Source organism: Ahaetulla prasina, chromosome 2 (assembly GCF_028640845.1).
Source record: "Ahaetulla prasina isolate Xishuangbanna chromosome 2, ASM2864084v1, whole genome shotgun sequence".
In the NCBI taxonomy this organism is placed as follows: Eukaryota; Metazoa; Chordata; class Lepidosauria; order Squamata; family Colubridae; genus Ahaetulla; species Ahaetulla prasina.
In genome coordinates this window covers 269,581,243-269,593,980 of record NC_080540.1, presented here as the reverse complement: position 1 = coordinate 269,593,980, position 12,738 = coordinate 269,581,243, and the positions used below count along the sequence as shown (strand labels likewise).

The window sequence follows — 12,738 nt, the reverse complement described above, 5'->3', positions numbered from 1 at the left end:
CAAGGAAGAATGGCAGAAAATTCCTCAATCCATGTGTGCAAAGCTTGTCACATCAAAGACTCAAGACTATAATTGCTGTCAAAGGTGCTTCAACAAAGTATTGAATGAAGAGGTCTAAATTCTATGACAATGTGATATTTCAGGGGTTTTTTTCTTTTTAATAAATTTATAGACATTTCTAAAATTCTGTTTTTACTTTGTCATTATGGGGTACTAAATGTAGATTAATGAGGAAAAAAATGAATTTCAACAACTGTAGAATCAGGTTGCAGCATAACAAAATTGACAAAAGTGAAGAGGGTCTGAAAACTTTCTGACTTCTGCAGTATTACTTTATTGTATTAAAATATTGTTCTCAATAAATATATGTATTATTATTATTATTATTATTATTTATTATTATTTATTAGATTTCTATACCGCCCTTCTCCCGAAGGACTCAGGGCGGTGTACAGCCAAAATAAAACAAACAATACAATATACAATTAAAACAAGAGTTAAAAAACTTATTAAACAATTGACCTAAAACTTTAAAAAATGTTTAAAATTCTAAAAACCCATTAAAATTAAAAATCCCCACAAGTTCTTCTTATGCCACCTCTCTGGGTCCCAAGACCCTTCGTTAAGGTAGGCCCTCGATAGCTTGGAGGGCCATTCCTGCGAGGCGGGGGAACCTCGCAGTCGTAATAGTTCGGCAGACGAATATCTCATGGAAGAGTAACAGGTAAAACGGTAGAAGAGTGTCCATCCCTAACCGGCATAGATGTTGCAATCGTTCCAATATGTTAATATTACCTCTCAAAATAATCTCAAATCACATCACAGGGGTGTCAAACTGGTGGCCTGCGGGCCGGATGTGTCACACGCAGGCCACACCCACCCCAGCTCTGTGAAGGGAAAAAACATCACAATACGCCATGTGACGGCAATGTGACACGGTGAGTTTGACACCTGTGACAAACAGCAACAGATGGAAGTGCTAAAGGCAACCCTGAAGAAAATAATGTACCAGCTGAGATACTCACACTTCCACAATCATCTTCATATAATAACTGGCTAAAAGTTTCCAAACCTGGAAAGAGACAGAGAGATAGAATTTTATTCCTGAACCTGCAAGAAAATTGTTTTGAAGCAAGAATCACTTAGAAATTCCAAAGAGGTTTAAGTAAACAGTGTGTTGTGGTCCATCAGCAGCCTACGGAGCTGGCAACGGAGTCGGAAAGCGATGAGGCTGAGGTGAGGCCAGGGCCATCGGGAAGTGAGGTGTGGACTCCAGAGCCTCCAGAGACTGATAGTAATGAGGCAGAGGAACAGGAGGAGCCTGTTCCTAATGCACGCATGAGAAGAGCTGCCAGAAGGCAAGAGCAGCTCAAGCAGAGAAGACAACTCGGGAGTAGGGCCAAGAGATGATTGGCCTCTCCCATAAGGCTTAAAACAGACCAGCACCGGTTTTTCAGCTTTGCCTGAAAACAATGTTGTAGCTGCGTCTTCTGCTGCGTCTTCTGCTTTGTGTATGGTTTTGTTTTTGTGGCTTCTGGACGTTTGCCAGGAAGGGCCTTTGGCAGTTTGCCTGATTGGACTAAGATTTGTGAGATAACTGAGGAATTTGTGTTGGGAGGCATTTGTTTTACTTTGAGTTGAACGACTCTGGGAATAAAGTAATTCCCAGATGTTTGAATAAAGTTTGTTTTTCTACGGACTAAGTTTATTACTACTTACTTGGGTCTGGGTCACAACACAGTGGGTCTTGTTCCTAAATTTCTAAACTTTCTTTTAAAGAGGAAAAATGGATAGATATAGAGCTCAAATGGGATTTATTTGTGGCACAACCTGCATCTTACACAGTATGCAGGGAATATGAGCTCTTCTTTTGAAAAGCTCTTCTTTTGAAAAGGTTGAGAAATGAAAGACGAAGAAGCCCGCGTCACTTATATTTCCTGTCTCATCTTTTCCTCTGAATATTTGCAGGAACAGCAAAGCCAACCCTGTGGTAAATACTGGATGGGCTATTAATGTTTTGTAACCTAATTTACATTTATGTTTCCAATTGATTATAGTATAGTATGGACCCCATCACAGACAGGTTACAACTGTCTATACTCAGCTTTTAACATGACCCATATTTTAAAAAAATAACCTTACTGTTTGGGAGAAAAGTCAATATAATAAAACTTTTAACGTAATATAAGAGGTGGGATTATATGAGAAACTAGAATTTGAGTCACCTAATAAAGCTAATTTAAAATAGATTTAGGAAAAATAAATAAGAGGTTTTTTTTAATGCAATACATAAGGACCTGCGCCAGCTGGTCCCTCAGGAAAGCAAAACTCTTGAACCCATCGAGTTGAATCAAAAGAACTTTTACTGAAAGAATGTGGTTGCAATAAAGTCAGGCAAAATCTGAAAAAGCCCATGCAAAGCACAAAGCAATTCTTTCATGTCCCCAATCCCAACCTCCTGACCAGTTCACCAGCAGCCACCGGAAGGTTGTTTTGAGAACACTGAGGTGCTAGGCAGATAACAGCTCACTCTCAGGGTATGATGGCCTTGGAACTAGGCTGGAACTGGCTGGAAGGGAGTCTGCTCGTCTCTGAAGGCAATCCCCATCCTAATTCCCAAGCAGTTAGAGCAAAAGCAAAAGCATGCGAAAAATGCCAACAAGCCATCCTCCTCCTACCTTTCCAACAGAATGGCAGGACATAATAATGGACCTGACAACAATATCCATTGCCACAGATTGTGTTGACACTGTCAACAGATAGTTTTCAAAACAGAGCAGACATTTGAAAGGGCATAGGTTTATATCAGTATTAACCATGATTGCTAAAGAGAACTCCTATGCAGAAAGATGATTCTTCCAAGTGAGGCTTGGACCATCCGAAATATCATTATGCTAATTAATCATTAGGATATTTCATTAAATATTATTACGATAATAATTATCATGATGATAAGAGCATGCTGAGTAGGAAATTTTCATCCTGTTATTTTGAGACTCACCTCTTAATACTCCCCAAACTTTGTCTGCTTTTAACACAGATGTGGGCTTTGATACTTGGAGATGATCTTAAAAGGGAAAAAATGTTCAATATAGAATTATTATTATTCAGTAAAACAAACCATGAAACAACCACTTCGAAAATTAGCACACTGAGTGGTTATATGCGCAAACCAAATGTGGAAGCAGGTATTCTACGGGTCTAATGAAAGGAAACTAAGCCAATACAGAGCAAGTGACTTTCCCACTACAAGCAGCCTTTAAGGAATAAACATTTCTTGACATCAGGTCTTATGTTACTTGTGATTTCCCAAACCGAATGAAGTTGCTCAGGGAACAAGTTTGTGAACCTGATTCACACCTCATCTGTTTTGGCAGTGCAACAGGAGAAATCAGCAAACATTTCTAAGAAGCTCACAGTACTGCATATGGCTACAACAGTTTTCTCCATGGATGGGATCAATAGGTGTTGTTGTACTCTAATGCCTTTCACATGTACTAAGATTTCTAGCTAAAACGCAAAGACAAAACACAAACAGAAATGCATTTATGTCCATTTGCAGATACATTGCTCTGAAAAGAAAATGAAATTTCCTCCATCTTAGAAAATGTTCAAGGCCATTCATTCACAGATACCCACATACCTAAATAGATTAGAGGGAAAAAAGTAATGTTAACAGGATCACAATTAAGCAGCATTCCTTCCACTGAAATTCAGAATCCTTATTATTCTCCCTGTATTTTATTAAAAGTAAAGCCTTCAATGAGGCTTTCCAAAATCAGTGCATTGACTCCTGAGCATGTGGAATACTAATGAATTGCATGGGGAAGGGGATGGAAAAAAGATTCAGAATGAGGAATTGAATCGTGTATCTTTGAGAAGGACCCATCTGATAGAATATTGGATTTTATTTCCTGTCCCATTTGCGTTCATCAAATATTTCAATTATCAAAATATATCATCCAATTTGCACAGTGAATTATTTGACTGGGTAAATACCATCCATCTCCATCTATCTTTATAACTAGATAAGCTATGAGTAGTGGGTTGTGAATATAACCTTGGGAGTCAGCAGGAAGAGCCAGAGGTCACAGGTCAAACAAAAAAAATATATCAAGCTACAGGGAATGGGGATGTGGGAAATGTCTCAGAAGGAATCCTCCCTAGTTCTCTAGAAAGTAAAGGCAGGGGAAGGCAGAAGTGCTTTCAGATATGCAAAATTCTGTTACTGCAACCTAGTGAAGGAAACCTATTTTAGTTTCCTATCTGAACTACCTTAAAGGGCTGACACTATATATGTAACTGTATCATAAAAACATATATTAGTCACAATGAGTCATTAAAGAAATTTTGACCTGCAATATCGCAATATTTTATTCAATTACTCACCAGATAAAATTATTAGGTAAGAAGGTGGTTATTACAGATGATTAAAATAGCATCCAATAGCATACCCATAAGATGTAAGAAAATAAGGAAGACAGAAAACAGGCACAATTCTGTACATATTTATATTGTCAGATACTCACAGGCTTCATCTGATGTAATACTAGGGAATTTATCACATTCAGAATCCTTTGAAGTGATAATCACCTGAAGCAAGGACAATTCTGTTTCACATAGGGATTTTTTCTCATCTTGATTCTGCCATTTGGGATATCCAAACATATATTCATAATACCTGGAAGTAAATTCAGTGGCAGAGAAAAATGTTATTCAAAGTTTGTTTTGAAGTTTGTCAGAAACTAAAGAAACACAAATCTAAGAATTAAAAAAAAAAGACAAGCTATTGTTTATTTTTTCATAATTGAAAGATTATACAGTATTAATATTTTGTGTTATTTTAACAAGTTTTCAAATTATTTCGGGTCAGAAATAATTTCCTTGAACCTTGATCCCCACAGCAATATGTGAATCAACAATGGTTTCATCACGTTGAACCATGGCTTGTTCTAACTATAATGTTCAAACATTGAACTAAACTGAAAGTCAATAAGACAAGAAATAGCATATCTGTATAACTCCCCATTACTGAAACAGAACGTTTAACTTGATCTGAATATACTAATTCTTTGTTAAACTTTGGGTTTTGAAATTCAGAAAAATTTGTATTATTTTTAAGATCCTCTCTCAACACCCACCCACAATTTCCAGCCAACATGGAGACTACCGTAATTGCAGCAACAGCCTTTGAATTGATAATGTCATAACACTGCTGCACAAATGATGTGAATTCTGTAATCTGGTTATTTTATGACATTATTTCATTTGTGTGATTATTTATTTATTATATTTACATGCCGCTGCAGATATTTTATGTTGCCAATGGTATATTCTGAAGGTACCACTTTGGGAAAGATTGTTCTAAGTTGGAAGGAAGTGATCTCTGAGATCACTTATATCCTACATATAATAGAAGGGAGCATTAACTATGCATGTCCTACTGACTGTTGCTTCACTGAAGTATGCTGAGAATCTCCACCATCAACATTTAAAATTTATTTGTAAAAATGCATATTTTTATACACTTGGATGCTAAATGTTATGTAATAGTCAGTGCATTCTTTTATTGGTAACAAACCTACAACTATCCCAAGTTAGTAAGAATCAGACAGACAAGAATCACGCGCTTTCAAAAATAATGAGAACACAGGCTTCCAGTGTGTGTTTTGGCTGCCTAAATAATGAACAAAGATGACAACCATTGTGCAGAATAAAAGACCAGTTAGTAAACAAGTTCTTTTTTGGAAGAGGGAGAGATTGGGAGGTCTTCAGTGAATGCTGATAGGCAGCTCATTGTGGGGAGACTCTAAAACACTTGTCTCCTATGGGTTTGAGAGCTAAGAGTCAAGGTGAGATGACATCTTTGCTCTCAGCAGTGGTGGAGCCTTTCATAAGGACACAAGGACAGTCAAACTTATTTTCTAACCATCTTCAAAATGGGAAACTTAATTTGACATGTAGTGAGTTTTATGTTCTTTGGATTTAAGAAATTTTAAACCGAGTCTCAAAAATTTAAAATAATATACAATTGGCAAAAAGCAAGAAAAAAGGATTTTGATTTGTGAAAGTTTGAAATGGATCAGAAAACCAGAAGTCTGAAATATTGATTATTTTTGCTGTTAAGACTTGAAAAACAACTATATAATTATGTAATAAACTAGAATGGAATTAAATTCATACAGGAAGCAAGGTTTATTAAAGTTGGAAATGGATGCTGGAAGGAACAAAACACCAGGTGGAAAAGAGTTCAAATGAATGAGAACAATTAAAAAAAACCCACAACAACCCTCTACCTAGACTTTCCCAATTTCAAGAAGACATGGAAGACAATACAACTGAGATGATCAAAATGGGAATACACAAGGCAGATAAGAATCAGAAGGGAAGCTTAACAGTCATTCAGTCCATGCCTCTCCAGGGTGCGCACCTGTACCCTTTTAAATGTTCCAATAGTTGATTTGAACTGAACTGAACTGAACTCAGATTTGAACTGCTGGTTTCCTGGTGGTCTCCGATTTTTGATGTTCTCTGATTTCTGATGTTTATCTCAGACATTTTGTTACAAGGTTAGGGTAACATCAGTGCAGGAAAACAATCAAATTCAGAGAACACCCATAATTTAACTCCTTGGGTATTTTTTGGATTTCAACTCCTAGCAACCTCAGCCAGAGTAGATCTGAGGGGAGAGATGCTGGGAATCGTAGCTGGATAACATCTCTCTACCCCCGTCCAGCTATATAGATCACGTAAAACAGTGCAGGATGTAATCACAGCATCTCATGTGGTGGCTAAGCAGCTTCTGCTTAACTGTATCCAGAAGAGGAAAACTCCCAACGCTCAAGAGAATACCTTTCGCTAAGGCTTCCTTAGGAGAAAAATGATCTTGCGGTTCTGCAAGCATCATCCCGGAGTTCTTTTTCTATGCCAGGGTTACCATGCTGACCCTTCCTCCTCCGTCCTCTTTTGCTTTCCCGCTCCAACTCCTCCCAAAAGAGAAAGGAGACACTCACCTGCGGAAAGCGTCCTGCAACAACGAGCAGTTCGAACCTGCGGAGGATCCCGGGCCGTGGACGATCTGGAACTGATCGGGCGCCAGACGGAACCTCTTCGGGGAGACGCGGAGCAACTGAGGCACCGGCCAAAGAGAGCCGAAAGGGGACGAGGCCGGCGGCGTCCCGGGGCTCAAGAAGAGCATCTCCTGGGACCCCTCCGCCCACCTTGGGTACCGCGATGAGGTCGCCACGACCCCCGAGACGGCCAGGAAAAACCCGAGCAGTTCCATGCTCCCCATCACCCGCCCTGATTAACTCGCTTGCGTCGCGGTCCCTGTTCTCTCAAGAGGAAAGTCCTCCCCGGTAGCTCCCAGCCCCGCCTTCTGCATCCCTCCCGGGATGAGAGTAAAGCTGCCGTCGCCGCCTCCCGCCCACTCGCCCGCCCGCCTGCGAAATGCCACGCCAGAGAAAACTCCGAGTTTGCACATTGGACGGACTGCATCTGGCGACAGAAGACGCGGAGAGTCCGTCTGCTTCGTCCCTTCCGAAGTGTCCCGCATTGTCCGCTTTCCCGCTCAGGCCAAGCTTCCGAGAAGAGCCGCGTTTAAAACACCTGACTAGGTGGCTCAGTAGCTAAGACACTGAGCTTGTTGATCAGAAAGATCGGCAATTCGAATCCCTAGTATAGGTCTCCTGCTTGAGCTGGGGGTTGGACTAGATGACCTCCAAGGTACCTTCCAAGTCTGTTACTGTTAACACAGCTTGCCCTCTCCTTTGGCCTTTGCGTGGGACTCAGTTGCTCTTGGTTTTCTGCGACCTTTGGAGAGAGGACAATAGATACAAGGAAAATAGCCCAAACAAATAGGGTAGAATCTTAAGTGATCTTGTTTTTGGAAACCAATCCATATTTCTCACTGCAATTGTTGATGGTTACATTCTCCACTGGCTGGGTGGCTAAGACGCTGAGCTTATTGATCAGAAAGGTCAGCAGTTCGGTGCTTCAAATCCTTAGTATAAGTCTCCTGTGTGAGCAGGAGGTTGGACTAGATGACCTCCAAGGTCGCTTCCAACTCTGTTACTTCAGAGGTCACCCAACTGTTCAGCTCATCAGCCGCTTCATACTGTTCATCCAGGCACAAACATTTATTATATGAAAATAATACTACAAACCAATAATACTACAAACAACCATAATGGATAGTGTCATTGACCCTTTGAGGGTCGATATTGACCACTTTGGGGCAGTAGTGAAATCCAATTTTTTTTACTATGGTTTTACTACTGTGGCCGTGGCTTGGTGGGTGTGGCAGGGGAAGGATATTGCAAAATCTCCATTCCCACCCCACTCTGGGGCCAACCGAAGGTGGTATTTGCCAGTTCTCTGAACTGCTCAAAATTTCCGCTACCAGTTCTCCAGAACCTGTCAGAACCTGCTGGATTTCACCCCTGCTTTGGGGGCCCTGGTATAGACTTTCCTTGCACACTCTTTGCAATGGAAGTCTGTCTGCAGAATTGTGTAAGAGGCCCAGACAAACTGTTAGTCCATCTGTAAATTCAGTGCTACTTTTTACCACAAATAAACAAAACAGCTGTTGGCATATCAGTGGGTCTATGTGTTGATATTTCTAGTCGTCTCTGCAGGAAGCATGCTAAGAAAGCAAAAATCCTACACTCAATAGCAATGTTAATCAAAATGCTGCATCCTAATACATATTTTCCCCCTTATCAGGATATAGCATCTTGATTAATGTCCATTTTAATTCTGCTTATTAGAATAAAGGCAAAAGGACTGTTGAATTGGCATGGACTAAGAAGTCCATTTTATAAATGTTTTCTCATTCCATCATATTAATCATATTTTCTTTTTATATTGATTTTATATCATTTTTGTATATTTAAGTCATATAAAATGTACAAAGAATAGATTGTGCTGTATAAATAAAATTACCAATTACTGTAATTAGTGAAGATTGTCTGTATTCCATCAGAACCTTAGTTGCCCAAGTCCACTGTGTGCAATTATTAGGCAAGTGGGTATTTTGACCATATCATCATTTTCATGCATATTTTCTATCTCCAAGCTATATACATTTGAATGCTTATTGGATATAAGCATATCAGGTGATGTGTATTTGTGTAATGAGGGTGGGTGTGGCCTAAGGAGAACAACAGCTTATATCAAGGTGTGCATAATTATTAGGCAGCTTCTTTTCCTCAGGCAAAATGGGCCAAAAAAGAGATTTAACTGATTCTGAAAAGTCAAAAATGGTAAAAAGTCTTTCAGAGGGATGTGGCACTCTTGAAATTGCTAAGATATTGGGATGTGATCACAAAACCATCAAATGTTTTGTTTCAAATTGGCAACAGGGTCACAAGAAATGTGTTGAGAAAAAAAGAAACTGCCAAAGATGTGAAAAGAAGCAAACCTGAAGCTACCAGGAACCCATTATCCCCCAGTGCTGTCATATTCCAGAACTGCAACATACCTGGAGCGTCCAGAAGAACAAGGTGCTCAGTGCTCAGAGACATGGTCAAGGTAAGGACCAACCACCACTGAACAAGACACATAAATTGAAATGGCAAGACTGCGTCAAGAAATATCTGAAGACAGATTTTTCAAAAATGTTATGGAGACTGATGAGATGAGAGTGACTCTTGACAGACCAGATGGATGGGCCCATGACTGGATCAGTAATGGCCATAGAGCTCCACTTCGACTCTGACACCAGCAAGGTGGAGGTGGGATACTAGTATGCACTGATATTATTAAAGATGAGCTAGTTGGACCTTTTTGAATTGAAGATGAACTCAAAATCATCTCCCAAATCTACTGCCAGTTTTTAGAAGATACTTTCTTCAAGCAATGGTACAGGAAAAAGGCTACATCTTTCAAGAAGACCATGATTTTTATGCAGGACAATGCTCCATTGCATGCATCGAAGTACTCCACTGAGTGGCTAGTCAGTAAAGGCCTTAAGGATGAAAGAATAATGACATGGCCCCCTTCCTCACCGACCTAAACCCTACTGAGAACTTGTGAGTCCTTCTTAAACAGGAGATTTACGGTGTAGGAAAGCAGCACACTTGAACAGTGTCTGGAGGCTGTGGTTGCTGCTGCACAAACAGCTGATTGTCAACAGATCACGAAACTGACAGACTCTATGAATGGAAGGCTTATGACCGTTATTGAAAAGAAGGGTGGCTATATTTGTCACTGATTTTTTTTTTTGAAATGTCAAAAATGTTTATTTGTAATTTTTGAAGTGTTTGTTTATTACTCTCACTTTAACAGATGAAAATAAATGAGTGGGAAAATTTTCATTTTTCATTTAGTTACATAATAATTCTGCACACTAATAATTGCTCAATAATCGTGCACACATAGATATTCTCCTAAGAAAGCCCAAACGTCACTTTTACTTTCTTAAATATTCAGGTTTGCTGTTTCTTAACATTTTGGATTGACCAAGAGCACTGTAGTTGTTCAATAATAAAAATTAATTCTCAAAAATACAACTTGCCTAATAATTGTACACATGGTGTGTTTGATTAACAGTGATTTGTGTGTATTGGTAATTATTTCCTGTTGATCAAGGTTGTGCGTCATACAGTTTAGCTGCATCTATCTGGAAAACCTTGATAGAAATAAACAAATGTACAAGATTCAGGAGGTCTGACAGACTGCAGCTTTAGTCAAATCCGTTTGCATGTAATACTATCCTTCTGAAAAGGTTGTCCAGATGGGTGTGGGTGGAACAACTTTACAGTAAGCAATAATCTCCAGAATGATTTTTGTGGTTGCCTGCTTAACCCCATGATAGATCTTCCCCAGAATTTACCTGGAACTGCTGTGTGAGTCCCCAGGACTAGCTCCGCTGTGAAACTATGTGATTGGGCTTGATAAATCAACACTTATAGCTTGAAAATTAATGTATAGTTACGATCGGCCTCTCCTCTCCCCTTCTCTCCCTCAGCCTTGCCCCACAGAAACATCTCCTATCCTATCCTCTCCCCTTCTCTCCCTCAGCCTTGCCCCACAGAAGCGTCCCCTATCCTATCCCCTTCTCTCCCTCAGCCTTGCCCCACAAAAGCCTCTCCTCTCCTATTCCGTTCTCTCCAGAGTTATTTTCAGGTTGGGAAGGGGGGGGGGTTTTAGAACATCTAACTAATTAGCATCAGAGCGTGTTAATAATAATATAAGAAATACTAATGATCTGATGGTCATTTCGAAAAAAAATCCTTTCTTAGCGAGCACCTAGAAGCCAAGAGGAACATATGTGCCAAATTTCAAATTTGTAGGCTTTATGGTTCTGGAGATTTCATGATTCTGGCTGAGTGTTTTTTGCATTTATATATAGATAGGTAAAGGTAAAGGTTCCCCTCGCACATATGTGCTAGTTGTTCCCGACTCTAGGGGGCGGTGCTCATCTCCATTTCAAAGCCGAAGAGCCAGCACTGTCCGAAGAAGTCTCCGTGGTCATGTGGCCGGCATGACTCAATGCCAAAGGCGCACAGAACGCTGTTACCTTCCCACCAAAAGTGGTCCCTATTTTTCTACTTGCATTTTTTACATGCTTTCGAACTGCTAGATTGGCAGAAGCTGGGACAAGTAACGGGCGCTCACCCCATTACATGGCACTAGGGATTCAAACCACTGAACTGCCAACCTTTCGATCGACAAGCTCACCGTCTTAGCCACTGAGCCATCGCGTACCGAATATATAGGTCTTTTTAGTGATTCCAGGTGTGGCAATAAGATTGAGGAATCAACACCTGGATAGATTGTAATCTCTCATCAGTTTGGTACCTTTTGTAAGATGTGGCTGTTGGACATCACTGCTAAACCCAAACTGCTATTTTTCCTAATGTGATGTGCCACATTAACTTACCTAGGCAAAGTAGGAGAGAAAACCCAGAACATGTCTTCAAGATCAGATTCCATGTGCATAAAGTAGATAGCCTTAACAAGATTGTGTTCTGGGTTTTTTGAACAGCCAGCTTGTCTATCCAGAGTCGGGAAAATGTGAATACAATTAACTCTAACTACACTGAAAAGACTGGGACTTAAGCACGTAATGAATTTAATTTCTATTGAGTCCTTTTTAGCAGTCATATACATCATTGTGATTTAAGGATGTTTAGTTCAGTAAGAGCCTGAGCACAAAATTATTTTACATCGACCCATTTCTAAGCAGACATAGGATTTAGGATTACAGGTGATGCCTTTTAAAAAGAAGACTTTTAAAATGGCTTAATTATTTCTGCATAAAGTTTCTCTAAAGCAAAATCAAGAAACTGCGTATCACTTACTTTGGCCGTGTTATGCAGGGGAATTCATTGGAGAAAGTGATTATGTTTGGAAGAGTTAGTGGTAAAAAAAATCCCAGGCAAGCAAAGAACATGATGGCTGGACACCATCAAAGCTGACACCAGTCAGAGCATAAAAAAAAGAAGTAGTACAAGATTAGAAGACATGAAGAGACCTGGTCCATAGAATTGCCAAAAGTCAGACTTAACATAACATAACATAATAACCGAGTTGGAAGGGACCTTGGAGGTCTTCTAGTCCAACCTCCTGCCCAGGCAGGAAACCCTACACCATTTCAGACAAATGGCTATCCAACATTTTCTTAAAATTTCCAGTGTTGGAGCATTCACAACTTCTGGAGGCAAGTTGTTCCACTTATTGATTGTTCTAACTGTCAGGAAATTTCTCCTTAGTTCTAAGTTGCTTCTCTCCTTG

The 12,738-nt window shown here is 39.8% G+C and overlaps 1 protein-coding gene across 2 annotated transcripts in view; it reads right to left on the bottom strand.

Moving 5' to 3' along the window:
* Window positions 1-12,738, bottom strand: part of HEXB (hexosaminidase subunit beta) — a 69,785-nt gene that overhangs the window by 27,881 nt on the left and 29,166 nt on the right. The window contains exons 1-4 of one of the 2 annotated variants that reach the window (XM_058169183.1): window positions 7,014-7,343; window positions 4,530-4,681; window positions 3,002-3,067; window positions 1,026-1,072 (exon numbers count right to left, since the gene is read on the bottom strand). In XM_058169183.1, the coding sequence (XP_058025166.1) occupies window positions 1,026-1,072; window positions 3,002-3,067; window positions 4,530-4,681; window positions 7,014-7,294 (546 nt within the window). In that variant the 5' untranslated portion in view covers window positions 7,295-7,343. Of the gene's footprint in view, window positions 1-1,025; window positions 1,073-3,001; window positions 3,068-4,529; window positions 4,682-7,013; window positions 7,344-12,738 lie in introns of those variants that run through there. The other variant, XM_058169184.1, reaches the window with a different exon arrangement.